The 27,727-nt window shown below is 31.3% G+C and overlaps 2 protein-coding genes across 2 annotated transcripts; one reads left to right on the top strand and one right to left on the bottom strand.

Moving 5' to 3' along the window:
• Positions 1 to 3,810: 3,810 nt before the first annotated feature.
• LOC139891639 (short-chain dehydrogenase TIC 32, chloroplastic-like) lies at positions 3,811 to 8,196 on the top strand. The gene is made up of 8 exons (XM_071874616.1): positions 3,811 to 4,003; positions 4,806 to 5,037; positions 5,122 to 5,201; positions 5,291 to 5,444; positions 7,017 to 7,095; positions 7,374 to 7,458; positions 7,715 to 7,761; positions 7,845 to 8,196. The coding sequence occupies exons 1-8, from the start codon at positions 3,895 to 3,897 to the stop codon at positions 8,007 to 8,009; spliced, it is 951 nt and encodes a 316-aa protein (XP_071730717.1). The 5' UTR covers positions 3,811 to 3,894; the 3' UTR covers positions 8,010 to 8,196.
• A 1,642-nt stretch (positions 8,197 to 9,838) lies between these two features.
• LOC139891638 (BTB/POZ domain-containing protein At5g41330-like) lies at positions 9,839 to 11,480 on the bottom strand. Its single transcript, XM_071874615.1, has one exon. It carries the CDS (start codon positions 11,380 to 11,382, stop codon positions 9,976 to 9,978), a length of 1,407 nt encoding a protein of 468 aa, XP_071730716.1. The 5' UTR covers positions 11,383 to 11,480; the 3' UTR covers positions 9,839 to 9,975.
• Between the last annotated feature and the right edge of the window lie 16,247 nt (positions 11,481 to 27,727).

Below are 27,727 nucleotides of genomic sequence, written 5' to 3'. Positions count from 1 at the left end.
TTACTGCTGGTATATATGATTTAGTCACTCCTTTTTGTATCTTTAAATGCATCGGGTTATTTATTTGCAAGTTCTTGCATATGCATTATTTTTGAACTTTTATTTCGCATTCTTTTGTGCGATTATCAAGATACATTAATTTATGTTCACACCATGAAACATCTTCTTCTTTATTTTTCATTTCTTCCCCCTAATATAGGGAACAATTTTTCATTATAATGACAATCAGCAAAATGTGCTGTAAAAACATCACTCGTCATGGATTCAATATATCTTATGATTGAAGATGTTTCATATCCAACATATATTTCCATCCTTCTTTGAGGAACCATTTGTTGTGGTGGTGCAATTAAAAATACACTACACAACTAAATGTTCTAAGATGGAAAATATTTGGCTCTCGACCAAAATAAAGTTGGTAATGGAGAATATTTATGACTTGCACTTGGTTTAATGTTAATTAATATCGCATCATGTAAATTTACATGTCCCCATATAAATATTGAGAGTTTTGTACTCATTTCCAATTGTCTAGTTATTAGCTGCAAGTGTTTATCTATTGATTCAGCTAAACCAATTTTGTGTATGCACATGAGCAACTGGATGTTCAAAAATAATCCCTGTAGACATATAATAATCATTAAATGCTTGAGATGTTAACTCACCAGCATTATCAAGTCTCATCCTTTTAATGGTGTAATCAGAATAATGTGTTCTCAATTTAATAATTTGTACAAGAAACTTTGCAAATGCCATATTACGGCTTTATAACACACAAACATGAGATCATCTGCTAGATGCGTCTATTAGAACCATGAAATATCAAAATGGTTCACATGATGGATGATTTGGTCCATATATATAACCTTGAATTCTTTCAAGAAACATTGGTGATTCTTTCTCAATATTCTTTTCATTAATCACCATATGTGCTTTTCATTAATCACCATATGTGCTTTTCATTAATCACCATATGTGCTTTTTCATTAATCGCCATATGTGCTTTTCATTAATCACCATATGCGCTTTTCATCATATATCCTTTTCACCATATGCGCTTTTAATCATATGCGCTGCGCTTTTAATCATATGCACTTTTCATCATATGCGCTTTTGATCATATGCGCCACGCTTTTCATCATATGCGCTTTTTATCATATGTGCTTTTTATCATATGCGCTTTTAATCATATACGATGCGTTTTTCATCATATGCGCTTTTCGGTGCTACATAGATATTTCTCATTTTCGGTTATCATTGACTGATAATCATATCCATTATGATATATATCAGAGAAACTTAACAAATTTCTCTTTCATGTGGGAGAAAAATAAGGCATTGTTTATCAAAAAATTCGTACCATTTGGTAATATGAATTTTTGCCTTTTTCGTTTCTTATATCAAGTTTGCAGACCTGATATAGTATTTATAATTCCTTCATTTGATTTAAATCAATGAAATATTTCTTAGATTTGATCATAGTGTGCATGTTACCAATATCTGCAATACATAGGTCTTTACCATTTAACTAATGTTGTATTTCAGCGGGATTCATACTAAAAACTTCAAATAAGATAAGCAAATAATGAGTTATATTTTAGCAAGATAATCAAATTATATTACATGCAAACAAGTTACAATCTGAAGTACATAAAAGATAACACTTAATAAAACATATGCGTTAATGGCCTAAAACCATTTATTTATGAGTGATACATAACAAGCTAGGCATCTTAGAAAATTCAAACCATTCAAGTCTTAAGGTAGCTCAGGGTTTATTTAATCAAGATTTTTCAACAGATTCACTCTCGTTTTCTTTTCTTTTGGGACTTATTTGTAGAGCTAAACAAGATGTTCATGTATTCAAGAAATACTAGACTGATGATCCACGTTACTAGATCATTAATAAGAATCTCTAGGATTCTTATAAGAGCGTCTACTAACATCTTCAATTTTATTCTTTCATGGATTACCGTTATTTCTTGATAATTAATATCGTATCTATGTTTGAGTATTTTCCATAATACACTTGGATCTTCGATCATATAATATGTAGATTATAAGGACTCGTCAATATGTTTGCTAAGAAAAATACTTGCTATTGCTTTCTCTTGTTCGAAAAAATTGTTATTTTCATTCAGGGTTTCTAAAATACCGATTGATTCGAGATGTTTTTCTACATTCATAACCCATGTTAAGTAGTTGTTCCCACTTGATTCTAAAGGAGCAAATTTAAGCCTTTTCAAATTCGATATTTTCTATTATCAAAAAGATGAACAACATAAATCATAATCATAATCATAATCAACTTCTATTCATAGACAAATAATAAAATGAAATTAGAATCATTTTAAATTCATAAGTAGCAAACAACAGAATAATGGCATGATTACAAATGATAAGACCACAAAAGCAGGATAGAATATAGGTTCACCCGGTGGTATATTAGCAACAACGATGATAGTTAGTATGACCAATACAATAGGAAAAATCATCCTTGTGTGAATCATCTTTACAAAAAAAAAAACTTTTTGAGAGTGGTAATCTGAGAAAATGAAGATTGATTTGTGAAAATGTGAAAACGGAGATGTTTATTTTATATTTGAAAAATATAGCCGTTGTAACGTCGTCAGTTGACGTTAACAACCGTTATGTATATATGACCGTTGTAACGTCGTTAGTTGACGTTAACGACTGTTATGTACTCGTTGTATTAATAATAATTTTAATAAAAGAATTTTATTAGTACAAATATGATTACTATAAATACATTTAGTATAAATACGTTTAGTATAAATACGAAGATTAGAAGAATAAACATATTATGCATAAATAATAAATTTTAAGAATAAACATTAGTATGCATGAAATAAATAATGATTAATTGCATAAGTAATCATAAATGTTAGATAACATAAATATAAATGTTAGTGAAGTTAATAAGAGTTAGATTACAGAAATATAATTCATGCGGTATAACCGACCATATATAACTTAAATAACATAAATATAAATGTTAGTGAAGTTAATAAAAGTTAGATTACATAAATATAATTCAGGCGGTATAACCGACCATATATAACTTAAATAACATAAATATAAATGTTAGTGAAGTTAATAAAAGTTAGATTACATAAATATAATTTTATTTATGATGATAATAATATTTACCTTACTAATAAATAATAGAAGATATCGTTAAAGAATTTCTTACCTTGATTAGTGACTTGTGCTTGCTTAGATAAACCTTGATTATACGGAGCACTTCGTGCTGATAACGTGTTATAATTTTGTAATTTATAACTACCTTTAGTGGTCTAATCTATAATTATAGACTTAAATTTAATAACATAAAGAAGAAGTACTATAAGGAATACTCGGTATATATATATATATATATATATATATATATATATATATATATATATATATATATATATATATATATATTGAATAAATGATGCTCTCTTTATATCTCCAATGAGCAAACATGATGATCTTATTTATAGTAATACATGATGGCTAAATTGTAATATTATGTAGACAACTTATTTGGTAGAAGGATGACAGTATTCAATAAAGTCTTTATAATTATTGTAATATATGAAAACTGTCATTCACTTTTTAATTTTGCTATGCATATATATTATTATAATAGACTTTTCTTATTTGGCAACTTGAATTGAACAGCAAAAGTCTTGTCAATTCTTCGGCATATTGCATGTACATTTACATACTTGCCCTCAAGTCACCAACAAAAGTTCAAAGGTAAATCCAATTTTCTTTGAGTGCATAACTGTATATAACTGATACCTTAATGGCATAACTTGACACATCTTTCAGCATATCTCTACTAAAACTCTATAAAGATATTTAATAATAAAAAAAATAAACATGCCTTGGTTGATTGCATTCAAAGGGAAATCTGGATTTTCAGCTAGAAACACAGCTGAAGATGTTACAAAAGGAATTGATGGACATGGTCTAACTGCTATTATCACAGGTTCTTTTTTTTTTTTTTTTTTTTTTTTTTTTGTTCCCCTTCTCAAAATATTACTACTTCTTGAGACTTATATATATATATATATATATATATATATATATATATATATTGATCCTTGTGATTGGTTTAAGTCATTGTATGATTTGATCTAGTTAAGATTAAAGTTTGCTGCCTTTTCACCATCTTTATTTCTTTTTTTTCATAAATAAAAGATAAAAACTTGAATCAAGTAATCAAGTATCAAGTATCAAGTAATCAAGTAATTATAATTATAGGAAAAACTTTAACAGAAAAGAAACACCAAATTAGAAAATATCCATTTGGGTTTTGTTTTGATGGGGTAGAGAGACTTGTAAAAACATTATTTGTCATTTTTGTCCATTTGCTAAAAATAAGAATCAAAATTTCTTACTTCTTTTATCATAGTTATACCAAGTATGAGATTTGAATGCACTAAACAGAAATTTCAATTTAAGAAAAGGTTTTTCAGGTTACCACGCGTAATCCAACATCATACTTAAGTATACGCAGCCCATCAAATACTTTACTATAAGCAGCTCATCACAATTACTGCTTGGTTGTTACCAACCCTTCTATAACCACTACAAGATTCAAAACTAAGACCCCTTGCAAAGATGTCAAGGCCCACCACAACTTCATATAGTAGTATCTTTTATAGGGACTAATTGTAGTTTAAACCTCAAATCACAAAAGATGTAACTTCAATTGTCATAATTTAGTAATTAGTATATATGCTTTAAAATTATCAAATTTCATCATATAATGAGTTATTTCCTTTCAGGGCCAACAAGTGGCATTGGCCTAGAAACAGCGCGTGTACTAGCTTTGCGCGGTGTACATGTAGTTATGGCAGCCAGAAATGTGGAATCCGCTACAAAATGCAAAGAAACGATAATTAAGGGTTGTTCGACTGCAACCATTGATGTTATGGAGCTTGATGTAAGTTCACTAGAATCTGTAACAAAATTCGCGAACGAGTACATTTCAAAGGGTCTTCCCCTCAACATCCTTATGTAAGATCATGCCTTTCTGTGCGCATATGATAATTACTTAAAGCGTATAAATCTAATAGTTAATTCGTTGATGTTGTTTTGTAGCGCTAATGCAGGGATCATGGCTCCTCCATTTTCCCTTTCGAAAGATGGAATTGAGAGTCAGTTTGCAACCAACTACCTTGGTATGAATTGTACTAATGTTTATTGCGACGCCTTTTTTTATTTAAATAAAATATTTTGTTTACAATATTTGTGTTTTTTTATTATATAGGACATTTCCATTTGACAAATCTGTTGTTGGATACAATGAAAACTACTGCTAAAAACAGTGGACAAGAAGGGAGGATCGTCCTAGTTTCATCCGAACTTCATAGGATTACTTACAAAGGCGGAATCGTGTTTGATAAGCTAAACGATGAAAAATGGTACGAGATTACTGTCTTAATCTTCTTTCATATTTCGTTTTATTGTGCTAATCACATATTAAGATGAGATCCACATAGTGGATAGGAGTACTAATGAGTTTATCTAATGGCTAGTGATATGTACACAACCATTTTTCATCCATACACAACCCGACATGCTTTATAATGTTGTACTCCCTCCGTCACAGATTAACTGTCCCCAGATAAAAACACACAGTTTAAGAAATGTCATTATCACACTGTAATTTTTATGTACTTTTTTCTTACTTTACTGTTTTACCCTCAACTAATTAATTAGAAATCTCTCACATATTTATAATTTAATTAATTCATTAGGGACAATATTGTAAACTTTATCAAATTTACTTTCCATATTTGGAAGTGGACAATTAATCTGGGACGTCTCAAAAGGGAATACTGGACAATTAATCCGGGACGGAGGGAGTACAACATCATAAAGCCCGTATAGTTGTGTATGGATAAAAAAAAATTGTGTACGGATCAACACTCTTACCTAATGTTACCTGCTTTCTTGGATTCTAACTTATGTATTGGTTCCAAGTCTTCGCCTTCCTTTTCTCGGGTCCCACACGATAGACGAAGAATGAAGATGATAACTTTAAAAAGACTGTCCTTTTCTAGATTCAAACTTTAATTACCTTTTGCAAAGGGTGTTACCCCTCTTGACAGGACTTGTCAACCCATCACTACACCATTTTCCCTTATATCCATTTCATTTTTTTCTACTCTAAAACACTTTTAATAATTTACTACTATACGAAGTATAATAAATATCAGTAATACTCAATAATCATTATCTTTTTAATGTATTCATATATTATCATAAATTTGTTCTTTTTCTTTTACTTGTTTATTTGAATTTTCTTTTCAATAAACAATTCCTTTTAATATATCAATTTAATATATTTTACTTTTTGAACTTTCAAAAATGATATTCCAGGGTATTTACCTTATTTATGGAGTGATTCTGAGAACGTTTTATCGACCCGTATTTTAAGATTTCGAAATGGTTTAAGGATCGGATTCATGTAATGCGGTTCGGGTTTTCGTTCGAAAGCGTGTGTGTGCGTGGTAAATGAAAAGGTGTGTGGGTCATTCCCCCGTCAATGATTTCAGATATTTGTTTTTCGAAAACAAAAAAGACGAAAAAATATAACTGTCGCACATCAATTTAATTTATCATTTTTATTTTTATTTATTAATAAACTTTTATTTTACTGTAAAAATTAGTTATAATTAAAATCATACTCCGTATGAGTAACGATGTGATGACATAAATTTTAATTTATTAATTAATGTATTTCTTAATTAATATAAAAAAGAAAAATGTAACAAAATGACATTATGCAGTAAGATACCTTTCAGTCTTTTACTCCTAGTTGTTTTTTTTACGAAAAAATAAATAAAAAAAAACAATGAAAATAGAAAAGCAAAAAAAAGTCAAAGTGATGTGATAGGAGCAGGGCTAGGGAGGGTATGAAGGGATTAAGCCTTTGCAAATATATGAAGGCGGTATTTAAGGTCAGCTAACATAGGTTTTCAACTTTTCAGCTACAGTAGTTTCTATGCATATGGACAATCAAAGCTTGCTAACATTCTACACGCTAAGGAGCAAGCAAGGCGTCTCAAGGTAAATATATATTAAGATCGATACATAAATAGTAAATGGAACCACAATATTTATGTGGTCTGGATTGTTATATAGAAGGTTAACACCATTCTATTTTTTACTATTACTTACACTCGTTCAAGTTCTTAATCTAGTCGATATTTGGCTCATCGATAAACAATAATTAGTCACTATTGCCTTTCAAAAAAATAAAAAAATAAAAAAAATAATAATTAGTCACTATTTTGCTCATTGCTAAGCAGTTTTGCGACAAATGATATGTTTATCTATGACTACAGGAAGAAGGGGTAGACATAACGATCAACTCTTTGCATCCTGGAGTTATTGCAACTAATCTTTCACGGCACTCGAACTTTATGTCAGGTAATTTCCACGTATTTCGATTCATTTTATATGAAATTAAATTATGTTTTTCATGTTTGATGTTAACATTTATATTTGCTAACCCCAAGGGGTTGGCTTGGTGGTAGGATGCTTGGAAAGTTCCAAAGGGACCCAAGTTCAATCCTCACTTGCTACACTTTGGGGGGCTTGCCTTTCAAAAAAAAAAAAAAAAAAAAAAAAAAAAAAAAAAAAAAAAAAAAAAAAAACATTTATATTTGCTATTTTCTAAACACAGTTTGCTTATATGGTGTCTTCAAGCACCTTCAAAAGAACATCCCACAGGTTTGTTCTTTTGCATCTTTACATCTTTTTATATTTAAATTTCATGGTTATGTATAATGAACTGTTATTTATATCGGTTTCAGGGGGCTTCAACGACATGTTACTTGGCGTTGAACCCAAAGGTGAAAGGGGTTAGCGGTGAGTATTTCGCCGATAACAATGTGGCTAAACCGAGTGATAAGGGCAAAGATATGGAGTTGGCCAAGAAACTATGGGAATGTGGTATGGAACTTACCAAATCAAAGTGATTTATATTTTGTGTTTTTTTCTTATCATATTTTGATTCATTTGGCTTTTTGGATTCTTTGTGAATATCTTGGTTGTTTCAATGTTGTTTTTTGTATGATTTTTAGAACCGGTTGTGGTGTAATGTGTATGTGTCAAGTTATGTCATGTATTTATTTTGTTTGTGTAACGAACATAAGAAATTTTTAAGATTAGTCTCTATCTTTTGTGTCATTTAATCTTTTAGCTTTTGTTTCTACAAACCATGGAAAACACTTATTCAACAAATAAAGCATATGTGATATGTATCTAAGCAAATTATTTTATTGTTAATGCAAAATTTCCAATGCTTCAATATTCTCTCAACAATTACTTAGTGTTATTGGGCCACTGAAATCAATGAAACTAAAATATGTAATTGGGCCAAATAATTAAAGTATTTATTATTTTATTTTTATTTTTAAGGGCTGAGACATAATTAATAGACCTTGTCTATTGTGGATTCAATATACACGGCCCAGTTGAGGTGGCTAAGTATTCACAAGTTACCTTGCTATATCAGCTCTTGTTTTTTCAACAGTAAACACACGCACACCCTTTTTGTTCATGACAGAATTCGAACACACAACATCAAGATTGATGAGTTTCGTTGTTACTGATAGGCCACACCGGCAGAAGCCTTTGCACGACTTTATTTACGTTGAGACTAAAAATCTACCGATAAATCAATATATTTTAGTCATCATAGCTACATCTGGTCTAAATTGTGCTGATGACCGAAGTGAAATCTCGAGTGTGTTCTGTTGACGTTGTTATAGTTGAATAGCCTATGTCAATATTCGAAACTCTTGTAGCCTTTTATGCATGCTATCGATCTATTACAACAAAAACACATAATGAAGCTTTATTTATTTGTATTGTATGTAACACACGATGGCTGATTGTAGTTTGATTTCAAAGATGTTATCCATTTTAAAAGTGAATCACATAAGCCAAAATTTTGATAAAAATGTTATGGAATAAATTTAACCCAAAATATGGTTAGGTAATATTGTTTCAAAAACATGTGTATCGGCAGGAACATGTTAGCCCTGTGTTGACTTTGTCAACCCATCCAGCGATCCCCGGTAGCCCACTCGAGCCTGGCGAAACACCATCACCCATTTCCCCACAGCATGCCAAGCCCGATAAACGAACCTGCATTGTCATTGTTTCAATCTTGGCATATGTGGGACCAAGGGATCATTTGGGCCCGGTAAGAATGGTTTTTTTTTTATCCAATTATTTGGAAAATCCTCACCTAGTGGGAATCGAACCCTCACCTCCCCTAAGGGAGAGTGAGTCATTCACCACTAGGCTATTGGCCCGTACTTATGGTTAGGTAATATGTAGGTGAGCTTATAATATAATAGTATGAATCATTTTATATGACATTCATGGACAACGTGATCATCACTTTGTTTGTTGAGAAAATTAATTGTGCATGTGCTGTAAAATAGAGTATTCCATTATTTTAGTTAAGTAAAGCCGTTGTATATGTAAGACTTATCTGCCATATCATTATATAAATGAGTCAATATATTTAAGAAAAAAAACATGTTAATAAACCATATCATATCAGTGACAATAATAACATGTTCTTAATCTTTAGAAGAATAAAAATTCAAATATTTCAATTATGTGATCTTAATTGACAGCAAGAGTCCAGAGCAACCGAGTCACGATCACGGATTTTAAAAACCGAGCCCTGCAATTGTTTTGTTAACGAAAAAAGCTTGAGCTTTACACATTTTATTTGTGCATAAACAATGTATCTGAAGTAAAGTACACTAATTGTAGGATTTTTACGTAAAATTTACAAGATCAGTAGTTTCATTATTAGCAATCAAACAATAATAAATCAATATATAGATAAACCGATCAAGCACAAAACCAATTTACAGTTGATCAACCAACAAAAGAATAGTAACAATTTACAACTTTAAACAATCAAAATCTTCTCACTGAGCTTTGCCAAACTTCAACACATTGCTGATCTTTTCTGGTTACAAACATTTTATTTCCTCCAAAACCCATATTCATGATCCTATTTCCGCCCAAATCCTTCGCTCTTCCTAACGTGTTCTTCCTAAAGATTCGATCTTTTTCATTCTTGTAAGAACCCATCAAAACCTCAGACCATAACTCTAATTCCCCTTGCTTCCCACAAAAAACTTGATTCCCATGGGTTTCAATCTTGCAACCCAATCCTTCTTTTTTGCCATTACTAATTTTTCGTGCATCACCAATACAATTCCATGAGTTATAAGATCCAAAGTTTCTTAAATCAATATATGAAACTTCTCCTGTATTGATACCAATCTTGAAAACAGCTGAAAGGCTATCAGAAACTGCAATATCCGAAAAACAATCAATGGTTTCTTTGATTTCCCAAACTGCATTCCCTGTTCTTATATCCCAAAACTTTATGTTTCCTGACACCCCTGAAGGACCACTATGGGACCCTGAAGCCATTAACAGATTAAGACTAGGAACCCAATTCAATTTAGTCGATGGAATAGCCGAATCAAGTTCAGCACCAAAGATTTCATTATGGGCTATTTCAGAAACAACTTTGAAACTGTTAAGATCATAAACCATGATAGAATTCGAATTCCTGCGACCCGATTCGAAACTAGTGAATAAATATTCAGGGGAAACCCCAATTGCTTGAACAGTTGAGCTAGATTTAGTTACATTTTCCCAGTTTAAGGTTTGTCTAACAAAACCCAAATCAAGATCAAGAATTTGCAACCCAGAAAAATCTGTAGCTCCAGCTGCCACAACATTGGTTGATAAAGCTAATAATGAATCAATAGCTGTAAAATTGGTCAAAGTTGTTGACTTTCTTTGTAAAGACCAATCAAAAGATGTAATTTTGCTACCATGAGAAACATGAACTGACCCATTTGGTGTTGTTGCAATTGCAGAAGGTGAATCCCGGCCACTAAGAGGCAAAATCATTGATTTTACAAGATCAAAAGCTTCAAATTGAGATGGGTTTGATTGAGTTTGAACAAGTATATCATCAATTCCATAAAATTTTGCTTCAAAGATGATATCTTGAATGTCAAAAGACTTAGCTTTTGATGGCAAATTACCTGTCCTTAATAAAGATAGAAGAATTGAAAATAATTCAGGGTCTCTATCAATAAAAGGGATTTCATTTTTATCACATGATTCAAAAAGCTTTGAGAAAAGGGTTTTGGAGCCAGCTAGGGTTAGGGTTTGTTTGGTGGTTTGAAAAAGCTGACCACCCACATCAATGGTGATGATATTGGAGGATGAATATTTGTTGTTTTGGTGATTGTGTGAAAACCCATTTGAGATAGGGCCTGATTGTGAAAAAGGTGGCATCTTTTTAAGATTTGTGTATTGGGTTTGATTTTTCTTGATGATTTGTGAAAGAAAGAATGTGTAAAATAGTGGTTGGGGTGACAGGGGAAATGGGTTGGTTTTGTAGAGGGGTGAAGGTAAGAATCAAATTATATTTGGGGTCAATATGAATGGTGGCCAACACAGGAGGCTGGTAGTTTGTTTCAGGGAAGAAGGCCAAGCTGGACCAGATAATTATTTGATGTTGTGAATATATTTTTTAATCTTTTTTAGAGTATTCATTATGGGGGATGATTCTCACACACACTTTTTTGATCCTCACACACTAATTGAGTATTATTAGAAGAGTAAAATGTTAAAATAGGTGTGTGAGGATCAAAAAAGTGTGTGTGAGAATCATCCCCTATTCATTATTTAGGAAATATTCGAAGCAATATTAAATAGATTAACTTAACTATATTATATTATTATTTTTAGATATAGCATGTGTGCATTTTAAAAGGGGATGATTCTCACACACAATTTTTTGATCCTCACACACCTATTTTAACTTTTTACTCTTCTAATAATACTCAATTGGTGTGTGAGGATCAAAAAAGTGTGTGTGAGAATCATCCCCCATTTTAAAATTAGGTAACAGTATTATATTGTTTTAATTTGTGAAATATTTTTATAAATTTTCTTTATTTTTTTGGACATTAGTTTAGGATCACTCAAAGATTTAACCACTCACGCGTTCATCTCTCGTAGTTGCATAACTCGTCCTCAACTACTGCCCTGGAGAAAATCTGGACCAATTCGGCTGAATGGCTGGTAAAACCCTTCTTCCCGCTGCCTCCGCACTAAACGAAAGACGAACTTAGTGATTACTTCAGGTCAAGAATAACATTAAGTGCAATGTTACAGTCTAGCGAAGTCGAATTTCTGATCTCTCGCTAAGAGAGGCAGACCATTATAAGCTGAGCTACATGTTAATGTTTTTAATGTTTGTATATTTTCTTTATTAATATTAAGAAACCATATATAATTTAAATTTAAATTTAAATTATATATATAATATAATAAAACGTTATAAATAGCTAATGCTTCTAGAAAACGAATCTTGTGGATTAGATCGACTCCAAGTTGCAATTTATCAATTGGAGAATTATATACATGTGTGGGGTGAGTGGGGTCATGCTTCGCCATTAGCCGTTGTTTGGTATTAATATTGGAAATCATTTGGATGTTTAAGTTGCAATTGTTTTAGTAGTTTTTTTTTATCTAATTAGTTGTCAGTTGATACAAAAAATTTGATAAACTGTTACTCGTTTCATCTCAAGTGTTGTTTAATAAACACTTATAAAGTATTAAAGTACATTTTTCGTTTATCCTCTAATGAAGCATAATATTATATTATAGTAGGTGATCTCTACACACCACTTTAACCACTTTTTAATCTACGTATATTTAATTATCTATTATATTCTTAATTATACTTAGAATAATAATACAAAATTCAACTCTCTAGATTAAAATAGGAGCATAATTGTGAGTTTATGAAACAAATGTGTAAATGGATAAAAAAAAATGGTGTACTATAATATTATATATTGTACTAATCTTTAGAAATTACTATATACTGACTGAAAAAAACCATTTATTTATATAAAAACAATTTAAAATGTCTATAAAAATACTACGTATGACAATATGACATGTAAAGAGTATGATATCCAATAATTTGTCAACTCACCCAAGATAATCCCATAGTCAAAGTAAAACTTAACCTTATTTGACTAGAATAAAATTCATACATGTGTCTACATTTTTGGAGCATGCTGTTTCTTGGAAGTATCTCTACATTTCTGACCAAACTTTTGAAATCAATGGTAGATTAACAATTTTTTTTTTTTTTTTTTCAAAATAACGAGATGTCAGTTTTCTTGGCCATTCACTACTCGATGTACACATATATAATTTTTTTGGTAAAAAAAAAAAAAAAAAAAAAAAAAAAAAAAAAAAAAGCGAGCTTCATCATAAATATGAAGACTCGCAACAATTACAAACAAAATACTACACGGTCCAACAAACAAAGTAACTAACACTAACAAACTCAAGCAAATGAAACAACAAACCTACTTAAAAAAAAAAAGATAGCAAGAACTAGACATCGACAAAAAAACACACAAATCCAAGGAACACTCGATGTACATAATACATTTCGTTGCTTTAATGTTACCCAATAGAATCTCATTGCTTCAAATGTTTGTTCACATTTTATTACTATTACTATATGTACAATTGAATGCCTAGTTTTTAGTCATTTAGAGTTGCATTTCATTGTCATTTTTGAACTCTTATCACTATTTACTCGTTTATAACTAAGAGCACCAGGTGTTCATGTTCATTTATCAGTGTTCATGTCGACTATCATTTTGGACACTGAAAATGGAGTTGGTGGAGGTGTCCACAGTGTCTATTTCAGTGTCCATTTTTATATTTTAATTTTTTACTTAATATTTTTTTATTGTTAATTATTGTTTTTAATTTAAATAAACTTCATAAAATAAAATAAAATACATAATTTAAATTTCATATTGGATGAATCCCGTATGTTTTTAATTTAAATAAACTTCATCAATTTTACCTTTTTACCCTTAGTTACATGTTTCCTCAAGAATTTATGCCTAAAGCAAAGAACAAAAGTGACATTTGAACACTTAAATTAAAATCTTTCATTATCTAAAATTGTGTGCTAGACAATAAAACACAAAAATTTCGAACCTCTCGATTTGCGCATCACATGTGCTGACTACATGTCGAATTGAAGCCCTATTTGTTAGTTCAGACTAACACAAGGCGCTAATTGCAATAACGCCCTCGCACGAAAGACGAGGCAAAACGGCGTTGTTATAGGCAGACAAGCGTTGATCGTAATCTGCATAAAAGGTTGACACCTGTGATAAACAGATAAAACACAAACAAGCAAGCTAGTGATAGTGTAGCACGATCCTAACACTGTACGTCGCCATAACATTTTGAGTGGTTATGACCGACAAGAAAACAGACCCGATATGTTACTTTTATTTTTGCCAACTTTACAGGAAAAAAACATTACGATCAGGATCAAGCATGCTCTTTTGTCATATTGATCAACGTTCGTGGACAACCTATGTGATGACCCGTCCAAATCCCTTTGGACGAATACATCATTCTTTGATTTCATAGTGAGGTTTTGACCTCTATATGATACGTTTTGTAAACATTGCATTCTTTTCAAAAGGTACCCAATAAATGAATATCAATTTCTAAGGTTTTCAACGTTTGATGATTTCTACATATAGACAATCACCATAAATAATAGTTTACCATAATACATCCATTGACAATGCAGTCAAAATAAGATACACGGTGTTGATTTTGTGAATGCAAAGTTTTCTTGAATAAATGATTCCATGCACATAGCTTGTATCACATATAAGCAAACAGCGGAAGACTTCTAGAAACCTGAGAATAAACATGCTTAAAAGTGTCAACACAAAGGTTGGTGAGTTCATAGTTTTAATGTTGCGCATAATCTGTATATAAAGGTGAATCACAAGTTTTCAATTGTTTCATCCAGAAACGTTTATCAAAATATTCTACAAAATTAAGCACCCTGGTAACTAAACTTAACGTATATATAATTTATACCCTTTGTATAATCATCTTAATAATACACGCAAACCAACGTGTACGCTTCTCAAATAGCATACGTCCGTGAAAAGGCTAGTGCTCTAGCTCGGACGGGGATATCAAGCCCTATGGATCCATATACTAATACTCGCGCCCACCAGTTCTTATAACTGGCAGTTACTAGTTACCAAAGCTAAGAGATTTTCGGTTTAAACTCAGTGTAGAATTTAGTATGTACTTGTATCCATTGCGTTTAAAATAAAGTGCATGTATTCTCAGCCCAAAAATATAGATTGCAAAAGCAATTAAAAATGGAGCAAATGAAACTCACCTTAGCAGCACATAAGGTCATTCATCAAAAAGTGACCGTAACTCGGAATGCAAGATTAACCGTAGATCTCAACCTAGAGAACATATGTTGGTCAATACATGTCTAATAAGCTAGGTTGGGTCATAGTGTATCTCAATCCTAATGCTCGAGACTGACATAAAAAAGTTAACAAAAGTCATCTCAAAAGTCAACCAGACCCAATATGATCTTTAAATCTATACATGTTTATTATCATAGTATAAGTCTTGATAATTGAACGAATGTATAGTTTATCAAACTCAAAATATTATTTATTTCAGGAGCTATATTATATTTGAATTATCATGGCAATCAAAAATATTTTATTATTTCATATAGCTTTCCAATACTTGTAAAATCAGATTATAGTGTTTATAAAGCTTTAAAACATGATAAGACAGTCAACTTTGACAATTGTTCAATAAGACGAGACGTGCTTTATATAGAAATTCATTTACTCGATTAGTAATATTTGAAAATCCAATTTATTAATCTCATAAACAAGTTGTTTAAATATTAATTTACAATTTCAAACACAATTTCAATTAACATCAAACATAATTCAGTTGTCCATATCTTTTAATCCGTTCATCGAATTCACGCGATTTCTAAATAAAAAGTTAATAATTTTTCGCTAGCTTTCCAAAAACATGCATATCATATACTTTATATCAGTAGCATATGTATCAAATTCGTGATTCATCATAAACTATCTAATGACAAAATTAAAACATACAAGCATGTATAAACATATATAATCGAGCACTAGACATGGATAGACTATTAATATATAAAAGATAAGATATAAATGCTTACGTATCAATATTGTGATTCAATATTGCAGAAAAGTACGTAGACGCAACGGAGATGATAAACACTAGTTTGACCTTACGAGCTATACCTCCAAACAATACCCATAACCTCCATAGCTATAACCCATAATTTCCTTAGCTCTATCCCGCTCGTAAAACCCGTTTTTAAATAACTTGCGTGTACCCTCGTCGTAGTATTTTATGTATACTACTAATAATAACACTAATACTACTCATAATAATATTAAGATTAATATTAATCTTTTAATAATAATAATAATTTATAATTATAATATAAATAGAGAAAGATGTGCGAGAGATGGATGAATGAAATGTGACCAGATTACGTTCGATATTTAAAGAGATGTTGCACCCACCTACCACCCATGCGATCACATGAGAATGTGAGGGTGGCCTCATGCGATCGCATGAGCCAGATATCAAAATCATGTTCGTTTATTTTTGCTTACCGACATCCTATTATGATTATTATATATATTATTTAATATATAATATATTTAATCTTTAGAATTAATTAAATATTATATTATATTTACGTGCGTAGTAAAAATGTAATTTTTACTCAAATGACTCGTACGTTGTCACTCGACTCATGTACCACTTTCAATTTTTCGAGCGCACTTTCGTACGTTTAGAAAACTAGCCTTTTACGTTTAGTGACTCGTACCCTTATAAAAACAATAGATTTAAACAATGAAAATAATCCCACTCAAAGTGTAACTTTATTCATTTGAGTGTTTTGGTCATTTGCTTCTATAAATCAGTGACTCGTTGTTTATCAAAATATATTATTTTAAATCAGGGCGTTTTATGACTAAGTTAAAATATATATATATATATATATATATATATATATATATATATATATATATATATATATATATATATATATATATATATATATATATATATATATATATATATATATATATATATATATATATATTTAGAATTGTAAATTTGTACAATATATATATGTTTGAAATATTTATCTAATGATATAAAGATAAAGTTTAAATTTGTTCAAAAATTTTCGGGTTATCACAGTACCTACCCGTTAAAGAAATTTCGTCCCGAAATTTAGTTGGGATGGCCATGGATGACAATAAGTATGTTTTCATGACTTATACGAGTTGAAAATTAAAGTTTTATCATCATTGAGTAATATAGATAAAACAATTCGATTTTGTGAAGAGTACGAGTGAAGTTATCACAAAAGAGTGAAATGGATAAATGTAGATTCGTCATATCTTTTGACGTAGATAGGATTGATTTTCGGAGTTCAAGGGATTTAGAGAAAATCTTCGTAATAAGATTTGATTCTTCGATAATTGATAATGCTAAAAACGAACATATATTTCATAGCATTATTCCTCAAGAAAGACAAGCTTTTAGTTGCAATTGTTCTATTTACAAGTGAGATTCGTTTAAATAATAAAAGGTGAAGACAAAAGACAGATTCGACGAATTGAAGACGCAAACGACCAAAAAGCTCAAAAGTACAAAAGACAATCAAAGAAGTTCCAATTATTGATAAGAAACGTCTCGAAATTACAAGAGTACAAGATTCAAAACGCAAAGTACAAGATATTAAATTGTACGCAAGGACGTTCGAAAATCCGGAACCGGGACCAGAGTCAACTCTCAACGCTCGACGCAACGGACTAAAAATTACAAATCAACTATGCACATAAATATAATATAATATTTAAATAATTCTTATAATTATTTAATATATTATATTTATATTTAAAACCGTCGGTAACAAAGAGCCAAGCTTGTGTGAGCTGTAAAAGTAAACTCCGCGACTCGCGGAGTTTGAAGGCCAAAATGGCCGCGAGTCGCGGAACCCCAATTTCAGAAACTCCCTATAAAGCTCGCGCATTCTGATCGTAAAAAATAATCTTTTTCTTCTTCTCTCATAATACTACGTAAATATTTATATTTATATTTTAATTTTAATTTTAATTTTAATTATAATTCTAATAATAAGGGTATGTTAGCGAATATTGTAAGGGTGTAAGTCGAAATTCTGTCCGTGTAACGCTACGCTATTTTTAATCATTGTAAGTTATGTTCAACCTTTTTACATTAATGTCTCGTAGCTAAATTATTATTATGCTTATTTAAAACGAAGTAATCATGATGTTGGGCTAATTACTAAAATTGGGTAATTGGGCTTTGTACCATAATTGGGGTTTGGACAAAAGAACGACACTTGTGGAAATTAGACTATGAGCTATTAATGGGCTTTATATTTGTTTAACTAAATGATAGTTTGTTAATGTTAATATAAAGATTTACAATTGGACGTCCCTATAAATTACCATATACACTCAATCGGACACGATGGGCAGGGTATTTATATGTACGAATAATCGTTCATTTAACCGAACACGGGAATGGATTAATAGTCACTAGAATAATTAAAACAGGGGTGAAATTATGTACAAGGACACTTGGTATAATTGATAACAAAATATTAAAACCTTGGGTTACACTCAGTCGACATCCTGGTGTAATTATTAAACAAAGTATTAAAATCTTGTTACAGTTTAAGTCCCCAATTAGTTGGAATATTTAACTTCGGGTATAAGAATAATTTGACGAGGACACTCGTACTTTATATTTATGACTGATGGACTGTTATGGACAAAAACCAGACGGACATATTAAATAATCCAGGACAAAGGACAATTAACCCATGGGCATAAAACTAAAATCAACACGTCAAACATCATGATTACGGAAGTTTAAATAAGCATAATTCTTTTATTTCATATTTAATTTCCTTTATTTTATATTTAATTGCACTTCTAATTATCGCATTTTTATTTATTGTTATTGTATTTAATTGCACTTTTAATTATCGCAAGTTTATTTTATCGCATTTTTATTAATCGCAATTTCATTATCGTTATTTACTTTATGCTTTAATTTAAGTCTTGTATTTATTTTTAATATTTTACATTTGGTTTTAACTGCGACTAAAATTTTAAAATCGACAAACCGGTCATTAAACGGTAAAAACCCCCTTTATAATAATAATATTACTTATATATATATATATTTGTATTTTTATAAAAGTAAACTAATATAGCGTTAAGCTTTGTTTAAAAAGATTCTCTGTGGAACGAACCGGACTTACTAAAAACTACACTACTGTACGATTAGGTACACTGCCTATAAGTGTTGTAGCAAGGTTTAAGTATATCCATTCTATAAATAAATAAATATCTTGTGTAAAATTGTATCGTATTTAATAGTATTTTCCTGCTAAAATTAATAGTATTTTATACCACTCCGCTACCACATCAAGTATTTTTGGCGCCGCTGCCGGGGAATCTCTTAAAAGCCGGAAGCGCAACGCTAATATAAAAAAAAAGATTTTTATTTTACTTTTATTAAACTTCGTTTTTATAAAAGTACGTTTTAAATATTCGAAAATATAAAAAGAAAAACAAAAAAAAAAATTTATGTATTTTTAAGATTTTGTTAAATATTTAAGTTTTATAAGTTTCTTTATTTTTATTTTAGTTTATAAAGATATAAAGTTTTATTTAAATATCTTTTATTTATATAGAAACAGAAAAATTAAAAACAGAAAAAAAAAAAATAAAGAAAAACGCGTCGAATTTAAATAAGCTGTCATCTGAATTTCTGAACCCCGCGACTCGCGGGGTTTGATGCATTAAATACCGCAACTCGCGGAGTAATCCTGACACGCTGACAGAAACCCTAAACTGAATTAATTACGGGGTAATTAATTATTATTATTATTATTTAACCCTAATTATTATTATTATTATAATTAGTTTTATTTTAACTTTTACTTTTTATTTAATTTATGTATTTAGTATTAATTAGTTTTATTAAATTGTAAAATTAATAGTTTTAATAAATAAATAATATAAAAATAATATTTTTATAAAAATTGTAATTTTTACAACTTTTTGTATATTTTTATATTTTGTCCCTTTTTAATCGTTTTAGCGTAATATTTGTATTTTTAGCTCATATTTAGTTTTAAACTTAGATTTTGCCATAGTTATTTTTATTTCTAGATTTTTAGGCTTTGCCGTAGAATTCCTTAAGTGCTTTTTCTTAGACTAAGATTTAGGTGCTTTAGAATTTTGCGACGCCTTTTTAAGTTTTAGTTTCTTTTTAAGTTATTTCCATTTGGGATATAGTTTTTCTTGTAAGCTTTAATATTTTTAGACACCTTTTACCTATGTATCAATTATCATTCCAATTAGTAATTTCAATTTGCGATTATAATTTTAAGTTAGTTGTAGTAATAAGGTTAGGTTAGTCAAGTACTTTTAAGTTTTATAAGTTTCTTTAATTTTTCCGTCACCTTTTATTTTTCAACCATTTTTCTTTTTCAACCTTTTTCCGACGAACTCTTTTTCTTTCTTATTTCTCGCTATTCTAGTTTTTAGGACATAGATTTTTATTCTACTTCTTATCTAATTTTCTTAAAATTACGAAAATTTATTTTAAGTGGTTAAATTGATAGACATCAAAATTTTCTGGTTCGTAGTAATAGTTGGATTTGTACGTGGACCGGGTTATTGGAGCCAAACAGTCCTCAATTATATTGAGACCAAACGAATCCTGCCCCTCTGCTGCATCTTTTGGCTATTCAAAACGTGGGCAAAATCAGAAAAGTCTATTAATTGGATAACTTATTATAATTTTTCTTTCCTTTTAAAAACTAATAGGATATTCAGTGAATGCACCGAGCAAGACGATCACCACCTTTTGTACGTTCACCACCTGTAACTAGATCAAGACATTTAGCAAATATAACCGCCGTTGATTTTTCTTTATAATCGTCATCCAGTCGACCAAGTACTTCAGTTCAAATTTTCGATAATCCATTTTTTGAACCCGACCTCACAATTGAGAATCCGGAGAATATTCAGGAACGGTTCGTAGATCCTGAACCATTAAACTTTCCTCCGGAACCACCAATCATTCAAACAGAGATTGTTGAGGAAGGAACCATTAAATCAGAATCCTCTAGTGATTCCGATTCAACAAATTCAATTATGGAGAATCTGGAACCTTTAAGTATGGAAGACTGAATGAGAGCTAAACGCACTGGCCAAGGTCACGCAATTACTCATCCAGACATTAATGCACCAGATTATGAAATCAAAGGACAAATTCTACACATGGTGACTAATCAATGCCAATTTAGTGGTGCGCCGAAGGAAGATCCAAATGAACATCTACGTACCTTTAATAGGATCTGCACACTATTTAAAATCCGAGAAGTGGAGGATGAACAGATATATCTCATGTTATTTCCCTGGACTTTAAAGGGAGAAGCCAAAGATTGGTTGGAATCGTTACCTGAAGGGGCGATCGATACATGGGACGTTTTAGTTGAAAAATTTCTTAAACAATTCTTTCCTGCATCTAAAGCCGTAAGACTTCAAGCAGAAATTGTTACGTTTACACAGAAACCGAATGAAACTCTATATGAGGCATGGACTAGATATGGAAAATTGTTAAGAGGATATCCGCAACATGGTTTAGATACCTGTCAAATAGTACAAATATTCTACCAAGGATGCGACATCACTACAAGGAAAGACATAGATATAGCAGCTGGTGGTTCTATTATGAAGAAAACCGAAACTGATGCTTACAAAATTATTGATAACACTGCTTCCCACTCACATGAGTGGCACCAAGAAAAAGATATCGTTAGATCATCTAAAGCAGCTAGAGCCGATTCTAGCCATGACTTAGATTCCATTTCCGCAAAGATAGATGCTGTGGAGAGACGAATGGAAAAGATGACTAAAGATATTCACTCAATACGAATTAGTTGTGAGCAGTGTGGAGGACCACATTTGACAAAAGATTGTCTCAGTATTGAATTAACAATGGAACAAAGAGAGAATATTTCATACATAAACCAAAGGACTGGAAATAATTATCAGAATAATTATCAACCGCCAAGACCGATTTACAATCAAAACCAGAGTTATAACCGAAATATTCCATACAACAACCAACAAGGTCCTAGCAATCAACAAGTATCCAATAATACTTACAATCAGCAAAGACCTAATTTTCAAAACAAACCACCACAACAACCCGATGATAAAAAGCCGAATTTAGAAGATATGATGACGAAGCAAGTTGAAACTCAAACGCAGTTTTTCACATCTCAAAAACAAACCAATGAACAAAATGCTCAAGCATTTAGAAATCAACAAGCTTCTATTCAAAATCTGGAACAAGAAGTAAGTAACCTAGCAAGGTTAATAGGTGAAAGAAAACCGGGAAGTCTACCTAGTGATACAAATGCTAACCCCCGGAATGAAACAGCTAAAGCTATTACCACAAGAAGTGGTACAACACTTAAACCACCTGAAATACCTGTAACTTCTGATGAAGCTATTCCTACTCCACAAGAACCACAACCTGATCAAGATAAGGAAAAAGAACCGGTAGTTGAAAAGGTTAATGAAGATAACACAGTTTAGGCTAAACCTTATGTTAAACAATACCAACCACCACTTCCTTACCCGAGTAAAATGAAGAAAGAGAAACTTGAAGCCGAGCAATCCAAATTCTTGGATATGTTTAAACAGATAAATGTAAATCTTCCTTTCATTGATGTGATTTCAGGAATGCCTAGATATGCTAAATTCTTGAAAGATCTAATTTCAAATAGAAAGAAAATGGAAGAACTCTCGGCTGTTACTATGAATGCTAATTGTTCAGCAGTGCTGTTGAATAAGATACCAGAAAAACTATCTGATCCAGGAAGTTTCACAATTCCATGTTTTCTGGGTAGTCTTAGTTCAATAGAAGCATTGCCAGATTTAGGTGCTAGTATAAATCTAATGCCATATTCACAATACGCTAAACTAGACCTTGGAGAATTGAAACCAACCAGAATAAGCATACAACTAGCCGATAGATCAATAAAATATCCTAGAGGGATAATGGAGAACATGCTAGTTAAAGTTGGTACTTTAGTATTTCCAGTAGATTTTGTTGTTTTGGACATGGAAGAAGATTCTCAAGTTCCTCTCATATTAGGAAGACCATTCTTAAACACGGCTAAAGCAATGATAGACGTGTTCGGTAAGAAATTGACCCTAAGTATAGAGGATGAGAGTGTTACCTTTTCAGTTGATAGAGCAATGCAACAACCACAATCTGCAGATGATACATGTTATTATATTCAAACTATAGATGCACATGCAGAATTATTAGAAGAATTTCCAGAATTACAAGGAACAGGAGAATGTTCTTTAGGAGAAGGTAATGAACCAATTGATGAAGCTGAAATGTTAGCTACACTTATAGCTAATGGATATGAACCAACAACAGAAGAAATTCAAATGCTAAAAGAAGAAGACAGATATCGATATAAATCATCGATAGAAGAACCTCCGAAATTAGAGTTAAAGCCACTTCCAAACCATTTGGAATACGCTTATTTACATGGTGAATCTGAATTACCTGTAATAATATCGTCTTCTCTTACTGAAAATGAGAAATCACAACTCATTTCTGTGTTGAAAGCTCATAAACCAGCCATTGCATGGAAGATTCATGATATTAAAGGAATAAGTCCTTCGTATTGCATACATAAAATCCTTATGGAAGAAGGTCATAAAACGTATGTGCAACGCCAACGAAGACTAAATCCTAATATGCAAGATGTAGTTAAGAAAGAGATTATTAAACTGCTAGATGCAGGTCTAATTTATCCAATCTCTGATAGTCCATGGGTAAGCCCAGTTCAATGCGTACCTAAGAAGGGTGGCATGACTGTCATTACAAATGAGAAAAATGAGCTTATTCCTACTAGGACTGTAACAGGATGGCGTGTATGTATTGATTATAGAAAATTAAATGACGCCACCAGAAAAGATCACTTTCCCTTACCTTTCATAGATCAAATGTTGGAAAGATTAGCCGGAAATAGTTACTATTGTTTTCTAGATGGATTTTCCGGATATTTTCAAATTCCAATAGCACCCGAAGATCAAGAGAAAACCACATTCACGTGCCCTTATGGTACTTTTGCTTACAAACGCATGCCATTTGGACTTTGCAACGCCCCTGCAACCTTTCAAAGGTGTATGATGGCGATTTTTCACGACATGATAGAAGAATGCATGGAAGTATTCATGGATGACTTTTCAGTCTTCGGTGATACATTTGAATCATGTCTAGTTAATCTGGAACGAATGCTTCTTAGATGCGAACAATCAAATCTAGTACTTAATTGGGAGAAATGCCATTTCATGGTTAAAGAAGGCATCGTTCTTGGACATAAAATTTCAAAAGAAGGAATTGAAGTGGATAGAGCTAAAGTAGATGTAATTGCTAAACTTCCACATCCCACCAATGTTAGAGGAGTTAGGAGTTTTCTAGGGCATGCCGGTTTTTACCGACGTTTCATAAAAGATTTTTCTAAAATTGCCACTCCTATGAATAAACTCCTAGAAAAGGATGCTCCATTCATCTTTTCAGATGAGTGTATCAAATCTTTTAATATTCTTAAAGAAAAACTCACTAATGCGCCATGATCACACCAAATTGGAATCTACCATTTGAACTAATGTGCGATGCAAGTGATTTTGCAATGGGAGCCATTTTTGGACAAAGGATTGAAAAACGATTTCAACCTATATATTATGCTAGTAAGACGTTACAAGGAGCACAAACGAACTATACAACTACTGAAAAACAACTCCTTGCTATTGTCTTTGCTTTTGACAAATTTCGATCATATCTCGTTCTAGCAAAAACGGTGGTCTATACCGACCATTCTGCTCTTAGATACCTATTTTCGAAACAAGATGCTAAACCAAGATTAATCTGTTGGATCTTACTCTTACAAGAGTTTAATATTGAAATCCGAGATAAAAGAGGAGCAGAAAATCTCGCCGCTGATCATCTTTCTCGTCTTGAAAATCCCGAATTAGAAGTTCTAAATGAATCGGCCATACAAGACAACTTTCCTGATGAATATCTATTGAAGATAGATTATAAAGAAATACCATGGTTTGCAGACTATGCAAACTACTTAGTATGTGGATTCCTTGAAAAAGGATTATCGTACCAAAGACGAAAGAAATTCTTCAGTGATATAAAACACTATTTCAGGGAAGATCCACATCTGTTTAAAAGTTATCCCGATGGAATAATACGCCGATGTGTATTTGGAGATGAAGCTAGTAAAATTTTAAACCATTGTCACACAGGACCAACAGGAGGGCATTATGGGCCTCAACTAACAGCAAGAAAAGTTTATGATGCTGGATTCTATTGGCCTACAATTTACAAAGACGCACACCTTCTTTGCAAATCCTGTGATGCTTGTCAAAGGGCCGGAAAAATAAGTCAATGTGATGAAATGCCACAAAATGTCATCCAAGTATGTGAAGTATTTGACATTTGGGGTATTGACTTTATGGGTCCATTTCCAAAATCTCATAATAATCTATATATACTCGTAGCCATTGATTATGTATCTAAATGGGCGGAAGCACAAGCTCTCCCAACTAACGATGCACGAGTTGTAGTCAACTTTTTAAAACGTCTTTTTGCAAGGTTTGGAACACCGAAAGCTTTGATAAGTGATCGGGGTACTCATTTCTGTAATAATCAACTTGAGAAAGTTCTTAAAAGATATGGAGTAACTCATAAAATCTCTACCGCATATCATCCACAAACAAGTGGACAAGTTGAAAATACCAACCGAGCCTTAAAACGTATTCTAGAGAAAACCGTAGGATCAAATCCAAAGGAATGGTCCATTAAATTGGAGGATGCACTCTGGGCTTTTAGAACAGCCTACAAAACTCCAATTGGAACCACACCTTTTAGACTTGTTTATGAAAAAGCATGTCATCTTCCAGTAGAAATTGAACACAAAGCATTTTGGGCTTTGAAAACATGTAATCTTGATTTACATGAAGCTGGACGTCTACGATTAAGTCAACTAAACGAATTAGAAGAATTAAGACATGAAGCATACGATAATTCGTTAATCTATAAAGAAAGAACGAAGAAATGGCATGATAAAAGAATCAGAAGTTCAAAAGAATTTAAAGAAGGAGACAGAGTTCTTCTTTTCAATTCACGATTCAAGCTATTTCCTGGAAAATTGAAATCAAGATGGTCTGGACCATTCATAGTCAAAAGAGTTTTCCCATACGGAACGATAGAATTAATAAATTCAAATGGGATTGAATTTAAAGTTAATGGTCACAGAGTTAAACATTACATACATGGTCCGATGGAAGTCGACAACGAAGTTAATCACAATTTCGACACCACAGCTAACTAAGTGTGGGGAGAATCATGTCTTTAAAGGATAATATGTATTTCTGTTAGAGTTAGATTGTCTGTTTTTGTGTAGTTCTCGAAAATGGAACCCGAATGGTCTTTCCCTAGCAGACCCTAAAGAACTAGTCTTCTCCCCCCATTCTGAATTTTTATTTTTTTTAGGTTTTTACAAAATGAAGACTGCCTGTGAACTAAACCATGGTCTAATGCTACACGCTTTGATCACTAAACGTAATAATGACATACTACCGAGTGAATTAGTATCAGTAATCAGAGAAAGAATGGACGGAGTTAGAAAAGAATCTAGATGCGAAGATAATAAGTTACAATTTGGTAAAGGAAAATCAAAATCCGCAGCAAAAAGAAGAGCACGACACCTAGAACGATGTCACAAATGCGGAAAATGGTCACATGGAGGTAAATGTTCAAATAATCAAACCTATTCAAATACCGAATTTGTTACTTTATGCAGAGACGGACCGTTCATATGTTTAGAAGAAAAGACACTGAATGCTCGAGGTTACGCCTATGTAGCTATGGAAAACCAATTAAACCGACTATCTTATGAATGGGATAGATCATATAACTAAGAAATCTATTTCACAGGTATGTTTGTACAGTTTTTATTTTTATTTTTTTTATTTTTAACCTTTTGATAATAAACGCTAATTTGTTAGCTATAAAGTATTAAATTGGTATTGAATAAAATTAGGTTTGGCGACCGAAATTATTGATATCATTCAAAAATTTATTACATCACTGCGAAATTTAACGTTTATTCTTAAGGTATAAATATCTTTAATCAATCAACCCAAAATATTTCAAAAATTCGTCATGAGTTAAATTAGGTCTTGGAACCGAAATTACTTTACCGAAAAGAGGGGCGCATATTTTTGATAATATTTGATTGATTAAAGTGGGATAAATAGCCAAAAAGATTTTTAATTTTATTTTTACCATGTTTTTAAAATTAATATATAAATCTTAAATTAATATTGTAAACTTTGTAAAAACAATATATTTAAAATTGTAAATATTTGAAAAATTAATATAAGTTTGGTGTGAATTTATAATATGAATTTTTAAATTAAGTTTGGCGTGAATTTTTAATTTTTAAAATATGAATTTTTAATTTTATGCATTTTAAATTTTAAGTTTGGTGTGAATTTTTAATATTAATTTTGAATTTTAT

Source organism: Rutidosis leptorrhynchoides, chromosome 2 (assembly GCF_046630445.1).
Source record: "Rutidosis leptorrhynchoides isolate AG116_Rl617_1_P2 chromosome 2, CSIRO_AGI_Rlap_v1, whole genome shotgun sequence".
Classification (NCBI taxonomy): domain Eukaryota; kingdom Viridiplantae; phylum Streptophyta; class Magnoliopsida; order Asterales; family Asteraceae; genus Rutidosis; species Rutidosis leptorrhynchoides.
This window is presented reverse-complemented; position numbering and strand designations above follow the sequence as displayed.